Source organism: Spermophilus citellus, assembly GCF_964194105.1.
Source record: "Spermophilus citellus genome assembly, chromosome: 3".
Lineage (NCBI taxonomy): Eukaryota > Metazoa > Chordata > Mammalia > Rodentia > Sciuridae > Spermophilus > Spermophilus citellus.
The window spans coordinates 72,319,414-72,339,570 of NC_138184.1; the positions used below are offsets into that span (position 1 = coordinate 72,319,414).

General features: G+C 40.5%; 1 protein-coding gene across 4 annotated transcripts in view; it reads left to right on the forward strand.

Moving 5' to 3' along the window:
* HIRA (histone cell cycle regulator) overlaps positions 1-20,157 on the forward strand; it is a 101,121-nt gene that overhangs the window by 13,441 nt on the left and 67,523 nt on the right. For 3 of the 4 annotated variants that reach the window (XM_081287828.1, XM_081287829.1, XM_081287827.1), the window contains exons 2-5: positions 9,934-9,996; positions 11,889-11,999; positions 13,194-13,284; positions 14,517-14,611. In XM_081287828.1, the coding sequence (XP_081143954.1) occupies positions 9,934-9,996; positions 11,889-11,999; positions 13,194-13,284; positions 14,517-14,611 (360 nt within the window). Of the gene's footprint in view, positions 1-9,933; positions 9,997-11,888; positions 12,000-12,074; positions 12,209-13,193; positions 13,285-14,516; positions 14,612-20,157 lie in introns of those variants that run through there. The other variant, XM_081287830.1, reaches the window with a different exon arrangement.

Genomic DNA, 20,157 nt, shown 5'->3' on the forward strand with positions numbered 1-20,157 from the left:
TGACTGGCCTGTTTCATTTAGCATAATGCCTTTGAGGGTAGCTTGAGTTGGAATTTATTTCCTTTATAGGACTGAATAAGACTCCATCGTATGGATATGTCACTGCTGTTTATCTGTCCTTCTGTCAATGGATACTTGAGTTGTTTCCAACCTCTTGGCTATTATGAATAATGCTGCATAGACATGGATGTATCTTTATGTTTTATGTTTATATTTTGTATAATTTTTTGAGGAACCAAAGTAGTTTTCCTTAATAGCCTCACCATTTTACTTTTCCCCAAATAGTGCACAATTTCCAATTTCTTGACACTCTTGCCAACACTTGTTAGTTTACAGTTTGATAGAAACCTTTCTAATAGGAATTAAGTGATATTGAATTATGATTTTGATGTGCATTTCCTTAATGGTTAGTGATATTGAGCATTATATTTTATTTTATTTGGTACCAGGAATTGAACCCATAAGAGCTTAACCACTGAACCATATCCCCAGTCTTCCCCACCCTCCACTTTATATTTTATTCTGAGATATGGTGTTGCTAAGTTGCTTAGGGCCTTGCTAAGTTGCTGAGGCTGGCCTCCAACTTGGGGATCATCCTGCCTCAGCTTCCCAAGATGCTGGGATTACAGGCAGGTACACTATGCCCTGCTGAGCATCTTATACTTCTTGGCCATTTGTGTATCTTCTTTGGACAAATGTCTTTTCAAGTCTTGTGTCATTTTTGAAATGGGTTTTAAATTTTTGTTGCTGAGTTTTAGAATTTATATTTTCTGGTTATCAATCCTTTGTCAGGTCATTTGTAATATTTTCTCCCATTCTGTGGGTTGCCTTTTTCACTCCACTAATAATATTCCTTGATGCATAGTATTTTTTAATTTTGATGAAGTTCTATTTTTTAATTGTGTATGCCTTTGCTATCATATCTAAAAGTCATTGCTATTTCCAATGTCATGAAACTTTTTCTCTGTTTTCTTCTGAGAGTTTTATGGTTTTAAGTTTTGTAAGTATTTGATACATTTGGAGTTAATTTTTGTATGTGATATTAGGTGAGGGTTCAGCTTTACTCTTGCATGTGCAACTTTCCAAACATTTGTGGAAAAAATTGTCCTTGCCCCATTAAATGGTCTTGACACCCTTATAACAATAATGGACCCAGCTGGCATGGTAGCTCCATAGAAGAATGAGTACTTAGCATGGATGGGTTCAGTCTCCAGTACCAATAATAAAAACAATTTTTTTAAAAAAATCAACCAACCATATAAAGGGATTGTTTCTAGGCCTCCTGTTCTGTTCCATTGGCCTGTATATCTGTCAGTATGTTTAATCCCACACTGTTTTGGTTAGTGTAGGTTTATAATAACTTTTGAAATCAGAAAGTGTGTGATCTCCAACCCCCTCCTCTTCATACCCCCTCCCCAAGGTTTTTTAGCTGTTCAGGGTTCTTTAAGATAGGAATTTTAGGATGGGTTGGGGGGGGGGCAAAACTTGCTGTCAGGATTTGATAGGGATTGCACGAAATTTGTAGTCGTTTTGACATCTTAAAGATAGTGAGTCTCGTAATACATGAATACAAGGCATGCCTTTCAACTTATTTATGTCTTTAATTTCCTTTGCGTGTTTTGTAATTTTCAATGTAAATCTTCCATCTCCTTGGTTAAGTTTATTCTTAAGTATTTTATTCTTTTTGATTCTGTTGTAAGTGGAATTGTTTGCTTACTTTCCTTTTCAGATTTTTCATTGTTAGTATATAAAAATGCAACTGATTTTTATTTAATTTTGTGTCCTGTAACCCTGCTGAATTTATTTCTTGATGTTAATAGTTTTGTTTTGTTTTGTTTCAGTGCTGGGAGTAAACCCAGAATCTTACACATGCTAATAAGCACATGCTCTACCACCAAGCTACTCCCCCAGTTCCATCAACAGGTTTTTTTGTTTGTTTGTTTGTAGAATCTTCATGGTTTTCTACATATAGGATTATGTCATCTACATCTAACTTGTATTTTAATATTGTTTCATAGCTTCCCCAGTACTTGGAATTGAACTCAGGAGCAGCCTACTTTTGAACTGTATCCTAGCTCTTTTTATTTTTTTTATTTTGAGACAGAGTTTCACCAAGTTTCTGAGGTTGACTTCAAACTTGTGATCTTCCTGCCTTAGCGTCCCAAGTCATTGGAATTATAGGCATGTAACTCCAAGCCTAGCTCATTAACTCCTTTTTAAAAATAAATGTTTCAAACATTTATCCACTTTTTAAACTCAGGGTTGATCTCAGGGTACTTAATCCCTGAACCACATCCCCAGTCTTTTTTATTATTTTGAGGCAGGATCTCAGCTAAGTTATTTAGGACCTCACTAAATTGCTGAGGCTGCCCTCAAACTTGTGATCCTCCTCCCTCAGCCTTCTGAGTTGCTGGGATTATAGGCATGTTCCACCATGGCTGGCTATATTTACCTACTTTTATCTCTGAATTTACCTATATTTATTAAAGCTAAGTTCTGTCGGGCAGCTTCCAGGAACAAGGTGCCGTGGGCAAAAGCCTTAAATTTTCCTAAGCTCTAGCAGAATGTTCACGTTGCATATTCTAGTCCAGTCTACATAGCCATCAGAATATAAAAACCTAAAGAAATGGGCACAGTGGTGTACATGCCTATAGTTAAGGCTAGTGTGTTTTTGGGTGACTGAGGCAGATCACTTGAGCCCAGTTTGAGGCTACCCTGGGCAACATAATCAGATCCCGTATCCCAAAAAAAAAAAAAAAAAAGCCAAGAGACTTATAGAGCCCATACTAAATATCTGTGGAACTCTCACAGGAGAGTGGGGAACTGAAGCTTCAAACCTTGGTTCTTGTGTCCCAAGAAAAGAAAATTTAAAGCCAAACATGAAAACCCAAGCAAAATAATTTGTTAAAAGTGAAAATAAAGTAAGACCAAAGCAAAGAACACTCGAGAGAGTAGGTCATCTTCTAGTAGAAAAGGAAAAGTAGTGTTACTTCCAAATGTATTGTATTTGTTGTATGCCAAGAGAACTGGAATCTGCCTTCTACAGTCTTCACCAATCAAATGTTTAACTCCTCCTCCACATTGGGAGGGGGGTGAGTTTTTGAATGTAGATGGTCCTTTCTGGAACTATCGGTGACCATCTCATTGAGGTGTTTGGGGGTTCCATCTAAAGTCAGTTCTATGTTAATATGGGTTCTGGACAAACTCCACCTGTGCTATTAATGGAATTTCTGAAATACATTGAGAAACCTGTTGCCATAAATCCTAATTTTACAGTGACCTCAGTAAACTCTGTCAGGAGTTAGCCCCATTGTTCTTTCATACCAGGGATTGAACCCAGGGGTGCTTAACCACTGAGCCAGGTCCCCAGCACTTTTTTTTTTTTTTTTTTTTTTTTTTTTGAGACAAAGTCTCACTAAGTTGCTAAGGCTGGCTTTGAATATGTGACCTCCTGCCTCAGCCTCCTGAGCCTCTGGAATTATAGGTGTGCACCACTGCACCTGGCTGATCTTTCCTTCTTCTTTTTAAATTTTTATTTGTATTTGTATTTTTATATTTTTTAGTTATCAGTGGACCTTTATTTTATTTATTTATATGCGGTGCTGAGAATTGAACCCAGTCAAGCGCTTTACCACTGAGTCATAACCCCAGCCCCCAGGTCATAATATTTTAAAACTCCTTTTTAATGCACCCTTTGAGACAGACTAAAATGCTAGCTCACATTGCTTCTAAGATGCATCTGTTCCATGTTTTAACATTTCTTATAGTGGGATGCATCTTGATGAAAGCTATGATTGATTTAACTGGCAACATGTTTCCTTTCTTTAGTGTAATACAGCAGATAGACAAAATACAGTAGTGGACATACAAAGGTGTGGTGCTGGCTCTCTACTTCCTTCATTTGGGTCCCAAGAAAGACACTCATATCCTGTCAATAGGAAGCGACCCTTTCTAAAAGGGCTTTCTGAATGGAGTTTAAAAAAAAAAAAATCTTTCACCTTGGCTAGTCAAAAGAACTTTTCCTGTGGCACAGCACAATTATGATAGGGTGAGTTGCCAACTACCTCCAGAGTTGACATAACAAAAGATATATTTACATTCACAGCTAGACCTTGCCCATCTATATTGAGCTCTTCTCTGCAGCAATGTATGAGGCCTTTTATTGACTCCATGCTATGTGCCCTCTGCCTGAAATTCCTTCCCATGCTCTTTTCATTGGTTCCCCTTGACCTTTGGGACTCAATTTGGTTGTCAAGTGCTAGGCTATTGGGTAGCTTTCTTCTATGTAGCTGTTTGTCACTGGACATACTACCAGTGAGGTTTGTGTGATCGTCTGTTAATTCTGGGAGCTTCCTGAGAGCAAGGGCTATACTGTGCATATCTTTACTTTGCCATCCATAAATGTGGACTGGGCAGGAAGGCATTGTGTTTATACTGTGAATGGATGTGTTCTGAAGGTCAGAGGCCATAATTGGCACCTGTGCAGTTGAGTCCTAGGCATGGCCTGGCTAAGCCTCTGTGCACTCTTGAGTAATCAGGGTGGACTGTGTTTCTGATATGCTTCCTAACGAAACTAATATAATACATCTCACAGACTTCTGGGCAAAAAGCACTCCCAAGAGCCAAGGGAATGTTCCTCCCTGATGTCTTTTAAGACTTTAGCTCCCATCACATAAAACCTTTTGGTTAAGTCAACTGAAGCAGAAAAGCAAATGTAATAATATTTTGTGTTATCTTTTATTATATAATGAACTACCCTAAAACTTACTGGCTTAAAACAATAATGATTTGTTATTTGCTTATGATTCTGCAACTTGGCAGGGCTCAGTGGATTCAACTCATCTCAACTCTACGGAATCTGCTAGGAAATCTCAAGCACCTTGAGGCTAGAATGCCTCAGTTGCCTGTGTCTAGAGTCTTGATTCTCATTGTTGCTGGCTTCAATCCTCTCCATGTAGCCAGCTTGGGCCTCCTCAGAGCATGGCGGTCTCAAGATAGTTAGCTTCCTTATATGGCAACTGGATTTCTCTAGAGAGCAAAAGTGGAACTATGCTGCCATCTGTCATATTCTCTTGGTTAAAGCAGGTCACAGAGCTAGTGCCAATTCAAGTCAAGAGAAGTACACAAGAGTGGCAATCCTAGGGAGTTGTGGCTTGTTGGAGCCTGCTGAAGTAGCCAAACAGTAGTTTGCCATATAGCAGCCCACAGGCCTGAAGTGTCCAGCTCAGCAAGTCCAAAAGCCTATACCAGATCATCAGGACCCAAAGTGATTACTAGCACACTCATGTTCTATCTCCCGTCCCTCCCTCCTTTGCTTTATGCCTGTGGGCTTTTCCTTTGTTCCCTCTAGACAGCATTATTTCTACCCTCATAGCAACTCCAGATTGTGTCACTTTGCTGAGCAGCATCCCATAGTATCTAAAGTCTCAGGCTGTGAAGCCTGGTGCTTGGACTCTACTAGGCAGCTGTGTGGTGTTGGGCAACTTTCCAAATCTCTCTGCATACCTGTTTTCTCCTCCTTGTGTAAAAGGAGAATGTCAGAAATATCTATTTCCTCAAAAAATGAGGACTGAGGGGCTGGGATTGTGGCTCAGTGGTAGAGCACTTGCCTCACATGCATGAGTCACTGGGTTGGATTCTCAGCACCACATATAAATGAATAAATAAAACAAAGGTCCATCAACAACTAAAAAATAAATAAATAAATGAGGACTGAAACCACCATGTAACTCAACTGTCCCACTCCTTAATATTATAAAAAAAAAAACAAAACCAGAATCAGCCTCCTGTAATGATAGAGCCACATTGTTTATAGCAGTACAATTCACAATAGCCAAAGATATGGAGTGAGCCCAGATGCGCAGTTCAATCCCTTGTTCCCCCCACCCCCAAAAAGAAATGTAGTATATATACACAATGGAGTTTTACTCATCCATAAAAAAGAATAAAATTATGGCATTTGCTGGTAAAGATGAAACTGGAACACATCATGCTAAGTCAAATAAACTAGACTCAGAAACAAGGATTAGGGCTGGGGTTATGGCTCAGTGGTAGAGTGCTTGCCTAGCATGTGTGTGGCACTGGGTTCATTTCTTAGTACCACATATAAACAAATGTCTATCAACAACTAAAAAAATATTTTTTAAAATATTTATTTTTTAGTTTTAGGTGGACACATATTTATTTTTATGTGGTGCTGAGAATAAAACTAAGTGCCTCACGCATGCTAAGCGATCGTGCTATCACTTGAGCCACATCCCCAGCCCCCAAAAAATTTTAAAAAGAAAATCAAGGATCAAATGTTCTTGCTCATATGTGGAAACTAGAGCAAAGTAAGCTGGGAAAAGGGGGAGTCTGATATCATAGAGGGATGAGCAGCGAAGTAGGAGATTAAGGGGGAGGGAGGAGGGATGGGAAAGGAAAGGGAAGGAATGCTAAATGAATTTGACAGATGTTTGCTATTGTGCTTGTATAAATATTATATCACAGTAAATTCCACCTTTATATATATCTGTAAAGCACTGTTTTAATCACCTCTTTTGCACTATGACCAAAACCTGACAGCAATTTTAAAGGAAGAAAGGTTTATTTGGCTCACAGTTTCAGAGATCTCAGTCCATAGGTGGCCAACTCCATTGCTCTGGACCCAAGGTGAAGCAGAACATTGTGGCAGAAGAGAATGGAGGAGGAAAACAGCTCAGGACATGGCATAGGAAACAGAGAGAGCTGCACTTACCAGGGTCAAAATATAAACCCCAAAGGCATGTTCCCAGTGACCCACCTCCTCTAGCCAGTCCCTCCCTCCCTACAGTTACCACTTACTTAGTCCATATCAATGGATTAAAGGACTGATTAGGCCATACCTCATAATCTAATTATTTCACCACTGAAATATCTCATATTGTCTCACATGTGAGCTTTGGGGAACACCACAGGTCACAACAAGGTCACTTTTGGTCACAGTGACACATAAATGAGTGTAGGACAGACCCATAGAATAGAAGAAGAAAAATGCGGAGGCAGGGGGAGGGTACCAGAGAGTGAAATGGGTAAATTAAATTCCATGCATTTACACATGTCTGAATGAACCCAACTGTTATGTACAACTATAATGTAGCAAAAAAGAAGGAGGGGGGATATTTACTCCAGAAGATAGTTTAAGATTTAGAGAATACCTGAGCTCTGCTTCCCATAGAATTTGAGGGGCAAATGCTCAAAAGCGTGTCCTGGGCTGGGGAGGATTGATTCTGGCCTTGGAAATGTAGTGTTTCACAGGACATGCCCTAGCATGACTCTGGCTCTCCTAGGGGCTGGCATATCATAACTTTACCATGAGACCTTCAGTAGAGGTGGTTGCATTGGTGGGGCCCAGTCTCTGCCTCTTGCTATCCTGACCACACTTGGTGAAGTGTTCTCTTCTGAATTTCACAAGATTTTTAGTGGTGCTGATTTTTCACTGCCCCCTGGTATCTAGCAGGACTCACAGCTTAGGTCTTAGTGCTGGGTGCACAGTTGTTCTCACCATTCTGCACAGCCATCAAGGGAGCAGAGCTGAGCCTGTGTCCCCAAATGTCCTTTCTCATTTCTCAGGTCTTTCCCTAGGTGAACAAGAAAGTAATCACTCTCCTCCCAGTTCCTTAGCCTGTGGAAAGTGTGGGGCCCAGGAAGGTGTGGGCATGCCAGCTTTCTTGAGTTCTTTCTTGAGGGTTAAGATAGGACTAATTAGGATCTATCATGTCTGGCCTGTCAAGACTGATTTACAGTCTCTCTTGCCTCCCACCTGAGTACGTCAACTATCAGACCTGCTCCTTAAAAGCTGGGTAGAACACAAGCTATGTGGAGGCTTGTCTCATGACCCCTTGGGATTAACACTTGGAGCAGACTAGGGCTGAGTCTCCTGTGTATTTGGGACAGCTCTGAGCATACTGCCTGTACTTCAGGAAGGTGGTGAACAGCTGCTTTGACTGAGCTTGACCAGTCTCTATAGAGCTCTCGCTCTTAGGTGTGGGCCTTGAAGTCACTGAGGGACTCAGGGACCAGGCTAGGGCCTACCAGCATGATAACAGGGCCCCGTTGTGGTAGCTTTTGTTGTTTTATCATTCAATACGTATTAGAGATGATAGAACGTGTATGATTTCCACACTTTCCAAGGGTTTCTACTAGTTCTCTGAGACAACTAAGGTGTTTGTATTTGGCCTTGCATAGCTATTTCTCCTACTATCACATAAATGACTAGTAAAAAGAAATTTGTATTTCCTCTTGTCTAGTAGAAGCTCATGTTTGATTTGATTGCACAACTGTGGTCCTCTGGAAGATGAGGTGAGCTGGGTGTTGCCTGGAACCCATGCTAGGCATTGCCTTTGGTACCAGCATTGGATTTTCCACATTTGTGTGGGAGCTCTGGCAGACTTTACAGCTTTGGGAAGCCTCCACTTGCTCCTACCCCACTCTCACCTTGCTGTATGATTCTGAAGCTGGTAACTCTCATCCCAGTGTCCACACTGCTTCCTCTTAGGTGACAGACAACATCTTCAATTAAGTGATTCTTGATATTATGGTTTTGATATGAGGTGTTCCCCAAAAGCTTCTGTGTTCATTCAGGAATATTCGGAGGTGAAATGATTAGATTATGAGAGCTGTGACCTAATCAGCTCATCCTATATTGAATGAACTAACTGGGTGGTAACTGTAGGCAAGTAGGGTGTGGCTGGAGGAGGTAGTATGCCCTGAAAGCATTCATCTTCTCTCTGGCCCTTCACCCTCTCTCTCTACTTCCTGGCCGCAGCAATTTTCCTCTGCTGTCCCCTTCCACCAGTGTTCTGCCTCACCTCTGGCCCATAGCAATGGAGTCAGCCACCCATAGACTGAACCTTTGAAACCATGAGCCCCAAATTTTTCCTCCTTTAAATTGGTCTTGTCAGGTCATAACAAGGTCACTTTTGGTCACAGTGACAAAAAGCTAACTAATACCCTTTGCCTATGTCAGCAATTGCTTATGCTCAGTTTGTTGTCATGCATCTAATCTGTCACTGAATAAATATTACAGAGCTGATGTTCACCAGGCATTGTGCTAAATGCTGAAGATAACTGTGGTGAACTCAGTAGCAACTGATATTGAAGCTCTTGGCCTGGAAGCAGATCAGGGAGTTGGTGAAAGACCCACCAGACACCAGGCCCCTGGATTACCTTACTCAGTCTACTTATAGCATTTTCACCAGTCTGGACCACCCTCTAGCCATGGGCTCCTTCACAGTGGGCCCTGTGGGGCTTCCAAGAACTAGCCACAGCCCTATCTCCTCAGCAACTGAACATCTGATTTAACATTGAACATACATAATTTTGGAGGTTCCACCAGAGATGCTGAGGAGCAGACTTGATGTGGACTTTGATGCCATGAAAACATACAAGAAGGCTTTCTAAAAGCAGAAGCCTGATGGGGCCTCTGTACTGTAGCCAGCTGCTGGTCCTGCTCAGCTTCAGACAGCCAATTAGAAAGGATGAAGAATGTCCTTTTTTCCAGGCTATCAGCCAAATGCAGACCCATAGACAAAGGTAGACAGGGAGATGCCAGCAGGTATAGCTTTATACTCCTTTTATTAAGTACCTGCGACTCAGAGCTTTTAATCCCATGTCCTCAAAAAGTGGCAGACAAATGCTCAGTCATTCTCAATGACAGAATACTTTGATGTAATGTTGGACCCTCAACTATCTAATGTTGCTCAGAGTCTTTCCACAGCTTAGACTTTAACTGAAACTAATAGATTACTATACTTTCTTGTGTGTAATTTACCTGTAGCCTGTTATTTTGTATGAGGTACAGGAATTAAAGATAGTACATGACTAGTCAGTATTTTAAAATTCAGTGTCTGTTGCTGTTCTCCAGTGAATAAAATGCCAATTTAGATGTGTGTGCTTTTTCTTCTTTGTTTTTAGGCAAACCGATTTTTTCAGTTGATATTCACCCTGATGGGACCAAGTTCGCAACTGGAGGACAAGGTATGTTTATGGAGTGAGCCTGGGAGAGCATCACAGTTCTGTTGCCTTGCTCTGCTTCCCCTGGTTATCTTAGTTAAGATAGCGGTAAAGAGTTAATTTGTTATTTTTTCAATATAGATGTGACTCAGTTTAAAATATGCAACTTTTTTTTTCCAGTACTGAATTCTACCACTGAGCTATATCCCCAGCTGTTTTTATTTTTTAATCTTGAGACAGGATCTCACTAAGTTGCCAAATATGGCCTTCTATTTGTGATTTTCCTGCCTTGGCCTCCTGAGTGGCTATAGAATTCCAGGCATGCACCACCACATGGCTAAAATATGTTTAAATAAGATAAAGGTATTGTGTCCAACTACAACTAAAAAATAAATATTTAAAAATAAATAAATTTTGCATTCCCATGCCAGACTTATTGAGCATAGAGAGGCAGGTGGTACCCTGGACATAAGCCCAGTTCCCAGAGGCAAGAGATCTGTCAGGGGTTTTCTTGACTAAAAAGGGGAAGGGATAGTTAAACTGCTAAGTAATAATAATCAGATAATAATTTAGCCCATCTTCTGGTTAAAGGAATTCAGTTAGGTTAAAGTGAGAGTTCATTGTGGGCAAGTAAGAATGCCCATGGCATTTGAAGATATGATACATAGTATTGTCAGTGTGCTTCATTCAGTGTCTGTTGCAGTGTTGCAGTAACTTTGCTCTGTTTGGAAAATCACAGCCATTTTTTATCCCATTACAAGATGTATACATCGTGATAGGAAGTGGCAGGACCCAGTACCTTTATCCCCAGCAGGTTTGCCACAGAACAGGGCCTCACTTTCCAGCCAGGCCTCCCTGGGCAGCCCCTAGAGTGCCTTTGTGTTTGCATTCTCAGGCGAGGTGCCGCAGGATGGGTTGGCAGTAGAACCTTCTCCTGGGAGACAGGGAGCAAAAAGGGAATACAGGGAAGCTATGGGCAGGAAGGCCTTTCTCTGCTTCCTGGGTACTGGGAGAAGAGCCTGCAGCCTCACATAAGAGTGCTAGATTTAGGGAGAAATGGGTGGTTTCTTATCCACAGGGGCAACATATCTTTCACCTAACTCAGAATAGCAAGGTCTTACTATTATTACTTATTACTTATTGACCAAGAGGAAATTCAGGCATTTCATTGTCACTTTGGCATGTGTATTTAAAGTATTCTTTATTTTTTTTCCCCTCTGTGTCAGCAGGTTAATGAGGAACTGTGCTTGTGTTAGTTATTAGTGATGGAAATCTTCGAAATTATTAGTAAAACGCACAGGTATATTTTTCAGCAGAGCAGTACATTAACTTTTTACCATAGGAATCCTGAATTCCTTCTTTAGGTTTATCTCCCATCTGTAGGTGACTGCAAAGTATTTAGGGTACATTTCAAACTTGGGTTTAGAGTGTCCAGTCAGCTCTGGAAGAACGTGGATTCCAGGCAGTACATTGAAGAAGGGAGGAAAATCCTGGTCAGACTGTGCTTTTCTCCTTGCTCTCTAGGGTATACAGACCTAAAACGGTCTGGCACATCAGCTTTCTATCCTCTCCAGTTTAGGGATAAGGAGTTGGGTCCAGGACAGGGATGAGAACCTTCTAGGAGCCCCTCCTGAATTAGGAGGCCAGACCAGAACTCAGTCTCCTTGGTTTCTAGCAAGAGTTCTTTTCATAAAGTCAGGTTGGTCTCAGCTAGTACTAAGCCCATTCTTTTTTGGATTCCCATGAGTACTTGTTTTTCTTCACCTTTTTGCATGAGTAATTCAAGTTCAAACCTCTTAGACCTAGTCAATTACAACTTATGGAAACTAAGTGAGGACTTCCCATAGTTAATATTATATATCCGTATCAAATTTTCACTCCTTGCACATTGAACTATTTTTGCTTCTTCATTTCAGGGCAGGATTCTGGGAAGGTTGTGATCTGGAATATGTCTCCAGTCCTCCAGGAGGATGACGAGAAGGATGAAAATATTCCCAAGATGCTTTGCCAGATGGACAATCACTTAGGTATTACAGAGTGGCCCTTTGCAGGCTTTGCGTGTTGGCAGAGTGCCCAAGGTTAGCACATGTGTTTGTAATTAGAAAGATAAGGCCCCGTGCGGCGGTAACTCCCCTCGGCCTGCTGTCTGAAGGCACAGATGTTGGCTGCACACCTGGGTGAGTTATTCAGCAGAAGACTCGGCCCGCCCACAGAACCATCTTTGGACAGTTTGCAGGTACCTCTGGTGATTTCCTGCTCATGAGTCGTTACTGCCTGATTCCATGGGGCTTTGGGGCCAGCAACCTGGACACAATAGTGTCCTTGGGAAGGGTGTATAAGAGACAACTTACCAAAATGTCTGAGGTTGATGCTGTATCACTCCAAGGCTCTCTGCCAGGACTCTTTAGGCTGTTGGATAGTGCTTTGGTTTCCTTTCCTGCTGTAGTGCCATAATGTCTCACCCCTGAGATGCTCCATTAACAGTTAATGGCCTTTGGATGTCAGCCATTTGCTCTGTGTGTTCTTGTCCTCCCAAAATGCCTCTCAGTGTCCTTGGACCTGGAGCACAAGTTACTCACAGGCCGTGTATTGGCTACAACTTTGTTAGTGCTTATTACATTTCATGTCTTCCAAAGGCTGAGCTGTGTCTGTTCCTGGAGGCTCTGAACTAGCAGAGTCATGGGGGATTTCTGCTGGTCTTAATTTATAAGTGTAGAATCGACAAATCTGCATTGCTGACAAATTTATAAAATCCAAATTTAAAAGGTCTGACTCTGACAAGTAGGATTAACTCAGAGTTTTATACTCTGCCAAACTGCTGCCCTAAAATTTCTGCAAAAGGCATCTTGACCTTTTTAATACAGATTTTTATTTTGAGAATAATTTCTGTTCAAAAATAACATCTCACCAATAGATAGCTCTTTTAAAATAATGAGATTTATCACTTTTTATAGAAATAAGCCTCCAGTTCTATTTCATTCAGCTAAGAATTCTCAGATTATGCATATTTTCCCCCTCCAGAATGTTCTCATAATTTGTTATAGAACAAGTAGGTTAGTGCTCTGACTGAATTGTTTCTCTGGGGCTCTCACACAGTAGATTCCTTAAATAGATTAGATAGATTAGATTTTATAAACCCTTCACATCTTGCCAAACTCTGCATAGAGCAAATGGGCGTGACTATTGGATTTTCATCACCCTATTTTTTTTTTTCTTCCCAGCATGTGTGAACTGTGTGCGGTGGTCAAACAGTGGGATGTATTTAGCTTCTGGGGGAGATGACAAACTGATTATGGTGTGGAAGCGGGCTACGTAAGCATCATTTTCCTTTCTTCACATTTAATTTTTAGAAGCTTCTTTGCTGGTCTTTATTAAGTCACTTTTCCCACCCTGGTGCTGAAGTCCCCAGAGCTCCTAACTTAATAAGTAGCAGGAAGTGCACATGGGTCAATAGCAGAAAATCTGGAGACCTCTGGCCTTGCTGCTGACTTGGACAGCCACTCCTTTGCAGGGCTGCAGGGCTTCCACCTGAGTAAGCCCTTCTGCTGCTGACATGATGGTTTCACTTGTTTTATTCTTTAAATGGAATTTCACATGGAACCCCAACATATAAATTGCTAAAATCAAGGTGCTCGATGGGGTCAAAATGGGGTTTCCAGTGTCCACCTTCTTTGCCACTTGCTTCATTTTCTGTCAGCTTCACCCTGGGCGTGAAGCCCCAGCCCTGCACCTAAAATGAGCTAACAGGCAAATTATAATTTTATTTACCCCCAGGCATAAAGTGTGTCAGGATGGGTCCTGCAACTATGTCCCACGATAAATTCCCCTGGTGACTCTGGGTCAGTCAGGCTGCAGCACCAGACCTTATACCATTGTTCAGCCAGAGTGACCCCATGGCTGGGGCTTTGAGAGCAGAGGCATGCCACCTCCTTGGACCCACTGGGCTGCCTCACAGACTCTGAGTTGGTACAGAGCTTTATAGGAGCAAAAGGTGTTCACAGAGGCTCACGCTGCCTCCACTAGGCCTCAAGTAACTTCTTTTCTGAAAAGAGTTAGTACCTGACACTTGTGGTTTCTCCACCTTTGGTGATAGGGCAGGGCTATTTGATTCATTAGTAGGGGCCTCAACATTCTGTTTATTTTGCTACTTTAAATAGTCAACATAAATAACATTTAGTACATAATTTGGAAAAGTAAAAAAGTGTGTAAAGGAAAAATGTATCTCATAATCCCATCATTTAAAAGGCCATGTTTGATATTTAGGTATTTTTCTATGTTGTCCTTCTACTCAGTTTTAAACTTTGCATTAGTGGTATCATTGTATATGATTTCCTGTGCAAGACTTGCAATGGCTGTGTAGTATTTCATCAACTGCATGGATCACAAGTTACCTAATTAGCTGCTTTTGTTCAGTAACCTGGTGCTTTCCAATCTTTGTCTATTTTTACTTTCTTGTGTCTGCCATGATAAGCCGTGCTACAGGACACATCTGTACAGGGCTCAAAGAACTCCATGAGTGCCTGTCTGACTCCTCTTTTATACAGGTACATTGGGCCCAGTACTGTGTTCGGCTCCAGTGGTAAGCTTGCCAATGTGGAGCAGTGGCGGTGTGTTTCCATTCTCCGGAGTCACTCAGGTGGTGAGTAGGGCTGCCCTCTGGGGTGGGTGGATCCCTCAGATCCTCAGCAGCACCTCTATGAACCCAGTGTGAACGTTTGGTTCTGTATCTGGGCTGTGCTTCCTATCTCCACCAGTCACGTCCTTGTCTCTCAAGGTCTGTGCAGTCACTGACTCTCCTGCCAACCTCCAACTGCCTTTAGTCCCCTATTTCTCCCTTCATGAAATACATATTTATCTTTGATGTAAAACTTTCCACATCTTATTATTCATCCTGCTGAACTGAATCAGTACTTTCTTCACTGGATCATTAAATCTGTAAGCATACTTTATTTCCCAGAAACTAGCCCATAGGCACCCAAGGAAAATTTCTTAAGTATGTTTGCAAAATGTATGGAAAGAGGCATGTGTTATATTAAAACTAAAGAGGAAGAAGGTCAATCTGTAATAGTCTAAAAGCTCTTGCACTTTAGGACCAGGCCCCAGGGTACCAGATAAATACAATTTATACTTCTCTCAGGAAGCTTGTGGTCTAGCCCAGGAATGAACTGAAGCCCAAGCAGGAGGGCAGCAATAGTGACAAAGGCTTAGTATAAATGGTAAGTTAGAAACATATTATCCTGGTTGGATCTTTTATAGACAAAGAAGAGAGTAGCACAAAGTCAGGCTAGCCAAGTGTATAGGGCTCATGTGCCCTGTTAGTGAGGGTGTTACTCATCATGAAAGAGAGAGGTTGTTCTGATAGCTCTTGGAAAGGAGAGTGTTTCAGTGGTTCATATGAAAACTGTAAGGCCTGTGATCTTTGGATAGAGAGGAGAAGAGAGAGATTTGGAAACTACTTAGGACAAACCCAGTGAGAGATGATATAGATTTCTTTTTGTGTGTCTGCATAACCAACTGTATCCACTATGGAGACCATAAGAGCAATAGGCTTATGGGAATGGGCACCAGTTTAGTGTGTGATGGACTAGGTTTGAGCAGGTAGAGGAGGAAATGTCAGTAAACTATTAGCCTGGAACTCTACAGAAGACCAAGCAGGAATAAGAGATTTGAGAGGCATTGGCTATATATTATTCATTAGCTGTATATCATATGTTCCGTAAATACTCCATAAACAATGTAAAGGTGAACATACCTGTCTCTTCCTAACCATGGATTAAGTTTACTTTGTAAAAGCTGAAGCAGTAGCCTTGTGTTATTGTTTAATAATAACAAAAATGTATAATTTGCCCTTATTTATTTCACAGCAATTTTATAGCAACCTAGTTAGGCTTCTCTGGAATTTGGCACATGTGTCTAAGAGGGTGTTCAAGCATTACTTGGGATCTCAAGTAAGAAATATTATGGGTCCCCTAACCTGAGATTCAGGTCCAGCCTTAACTTCAGCACCTCTTATTGCCCCAAAACCCTATGGATCTCCTTTAACAGGCAGGTAGGTTTGGTTACTTTCAATTGGGATACCTGCCACTCCTTATTCACTGGTCCTGCTAGCAGGTGTGGGCCAAACCATTTAAGAAGAAAAAAAAAATCAGTGAAATTAAGAGATAAACGAGTAAGAATGGACCAGGTCCTTGAAAAGCAAAGTGTGAGAAATACATCCTTGACATAGTAAATTAGTGAGTAGAGAGAAAAACCAGCAAAATTAGAAATAAAGGTCTAGAAAAATATTTAACCTAGATGGAAAAACATGAACAGTATAATTTTATTCGATTAAACTAATAAGTTTAAACAAAATAAGCTTTCAAAATTTATAACCACGGAGAGGAAAAACCTAAACAGAGTAAGATCCAATGCAGTAGTTTAACTGTGTCTTCAAATATGATTTCTGGACCTAGATTACTTGTTGATGCATTGTTTCAAGCTTTTAAGAAAATATGTACAGAACACAGAAAAGTTTATTCTTCAAAGATTTCCAAAACCTAATAAAAACTAACAATGAAACAGAGGCACAGATTAACTTGAATGAAGGAATAAAAATCAGTAATGATACTATTAAGTGTTATAATATTTGAAAATAGAAATGCATTATAATTAACCATGATTCATAATGAAAGAATTTTGTGAGTAAGGAAATTATTACTATAACTTAAACAATAACACAAGGAGATTGAAGGAGGTTGAATTAGAAAGGCCCCATAATTATTAAGAGGGTTATTCTTTTTAAAATAATATTATGTAACTCAACTGCCACAGCTGAATTATCAGTCCCTAATAAATATGTTTTTTTTTAAATGCCCATGGAAAGCTATTTCCTTAACATAATCAAATTCTGTGTCTATTTATCTATTTATTCTTTTGTATTGGGATCAAACACGGGACCTTCCTCATGCTAAGCAAGTGCTCTATCACTGAGCTACATTCCCAACCCTGTTCATTTTATTTTGAGACAGTGTCTTACAAAGTTGCTATCCTCAATCTTAGGATCCTCCTGCCTCAGTCTCCTGAGTAGCTGGAATTACAGACATGTACCACCACACCTGACTCTGTGTCTTTTAAAAACCAATGGCAAATAGTTCACAGGTTATCCTGATTCCCTTTTATGTCAAGAAAAGACAAGAGTAGGTACTATCACTTGTTTTGCTTCTCTGGGATTTCTGCAGTACAATTAAGCAGAAATCAAGAGGGTAGACATACTGGGAAATAATATAAAAATGAGTCAGGCATGGTGGTGCATGCCAGTAATCCCAGCGACTCTAAAGGCTAAGACAGGGGGATCTCAAGTTCAAGACAATCTCAGCAATTTAGCAAAACTCTAAGGAACTCAGTGAGACTTTGTCTCAAAAAAATAAAAAAAGGGCCTCATATAAGAACAAATTTAATTATTTATCTTTTACTACTAATACCCATTTAGAATATCTAATAATAAAAAGAAAACCCTTACATAATAGGATAAAAAATTATAAATGCCCAGGAATAATCTACCAAGAAATGCATGAGGGGTTGTAACTCAGTGGTAGAGCGCTAACATGTGAGGCACTGGTTTGATCCTCAGCACTGCATAAAAATAAAGGTATTGTGTCCTTTTACGACTAAAAAAAGAGAGAGAGAGAAGAAGAAGAAAAGAATGTGTGAGATCTTTGAGACTTAAACCACAAACAGGTTTTTTTTTATCTGTTTTTTTTTTTTTAAGAGATGGGGTCTCAACATGTTGCCCAGTCTGGCCCCAGTCTCCTTGGCTTGAGTAATCATGCTGTCTCAACTTCCCAGATAGCTGGGCTGGGTGCATGTACTTCCACACCTGAGATCATACCACTACAAACCTTTTTGTCATATAAAATGACCACTTTATAAATAGACTAAATAAAATACATTTTTTTCACATTTAATATTTGCTCATCCATTTAATAAATATTTATTGTGTATATGATGTGTTTCAGGCCCTTCCCTCAAGAGTTTTCATTCTTATAAAAGGATAGACATAATCTAGTCATATAGGAAATTTGAAGAGGAGCACTAGGGAGATAGCTCTTGGATGAGTACCGGGGAGCTCAATAAGAAGTAGGTGCCATTATAAGCATTATTCTCAAAGTTAGGCCTCAATGAGAAGGTGACATCTGAGGGGAGACCAGAAAAAGGTGAGGGGACAACCAGGCAGAGGGAACAGGAGCACAGGTATGTGCTTGATTTGTTTGGAAAGCCACTGAGATGACTGAGGGCTCCTCTGATGGAGATGGGAAGGCTTAGGAGGGTTTAGGTTAGGGAAGTTGAGACGTTTGGCAAGTATATGAGTCTATATCATGAGGAGCTAAGCACAGCACAAGGAGATCAGTGAGGAGGCTATTACCATAATGTAGGTCTATATCTCAGACTTCGGTCATTACTGGGGAGTGGTGAGAAGTGGTCAGAGGTAGATTTCCTAGTGGATCAGACACAGTATTGGAGCAGAAGAATAAAGACAGGTTCATACACTGGCCTGAATAAGGAAAAAAATGAATGTAGTTCTCATACTCTGAGATGAAGCAGTCTCTTTGTTTAGGGGAAATGCTTTTGGATTTTGGTTTTAGACATATTAAATTTGCCAGTGTGAGAGACATGCTGTGTAGGCATTTGGAAATAGGAGATTTTGAAGACAGGAGAAGGTTCTGGGTTGAAACAGTTCAAAGATGGAGCCAGGGTTTGTAGAGATGAAACAAGCAAGGGAATCTAAGAAAAAGGCCAGTAAAAATAGTGTTGAGTGTTTGAAAGAGAGTAATGTGTTCACTGAGGTGAAGTGAACACACTCTGAACCTGAACCTGAACCTGATAGCATAGACGCCACAGGCGGCCTTAACAAGTATGATTGATTGATGGTATTCATGGTGTTGGGTCAAAACTAGTTGGAGGGTGTTCAAGAAAGACTGGGGAAAGATAAGTCTGCATTGTACCAGGCTGGGTTTTGTCAGGCACCTATGAAGACACAAAAGGAAAAGAGGAATGATAGTGAGATCTCAGAAGAGGAGAAAGGTGAGTATGTATACAGGGGTGGCAGAGAGTAGAAGGATGTAGCCTCAATGGATCTTAGCATGGTGGTTATTTGAGTGTGGGAGAGTTGGAATTGCCATGATCTGTCTTCTGGGCATGACCATAGAAATGAATGTAGAAGCCAAGGTTGTTGAAAGAGAACAAGAAGTTTAAGGAACCCAAAGCCTTGAGTTTAGCCTTAGAAGAATCATCATCTTGGAACAAAAAAAAACATATTTGTTAGGGAGCAAATATGATGAGAATAGTGACCGAAAATTTAAATTGAATAAAGGGTCTTGGATTTTTGTCAGTCCACAGAAGGAAAGGGGTTGGTATACCGTTTGGAGACAGAAGCTCCAAACCTGGAATTCAGAGAGAAAATTTTGCCATGTATGTGGATTTACTGCAGAACTGGACAGTGACTTCAAAGAGCCACTGGATAGATAAGTAATGTTTCCGATGAAAACTTTCAAAGTTTTAGTGATAGAAACATTATGGGTTTTGGATAAAACTAATAACTGGAGGAGGCTACAATATATCTAAGGAATTGTAGTATCACCACCAAGGCATTACTTATCAAAAAGGGAACTGGGCGCAGTGGCACATACCTGTAATCCCAGTGGCTCAGGAGGTTGAGACAGGAGGATTGCTAGTTCAAAGACAGCCTCAGCAATGGCGAGGCGCTAAGCACCTAGACCCTGTCTCTTATAAATAAGGCTGAGGATGTGGCTCAGTGGTTGAGTGCCCTGAGTTCAATCCCCATTACCAAAAAAAAAGGCCGGGGGGGATAAATTTTCCCTCATGTAACATACTAACCATTAAGCAGTTGGTAATTGAGGAGAAATTCATTTAGAACGTTACTAAATTTCACATACACCAAAAATAAATCTGCGATTTTAAAGAGATAAATACTGTAAATAATTAAACCAGGTGAAAGTAGAATTGAATATTTATCAGAACTCTAGCAGAGGGAACATTTTTCAAGGTTAATGGGAAATAGAAGAAATCACAAAGGAGAATAACAGACTTTACTATGTAAAATTATGATAATATGGGAAGGTGAATAGGTGAAGTTTGTAGCTAATGTATGTTTTGTATGTAATCATATATCCTTTCTAGGTTCCCATC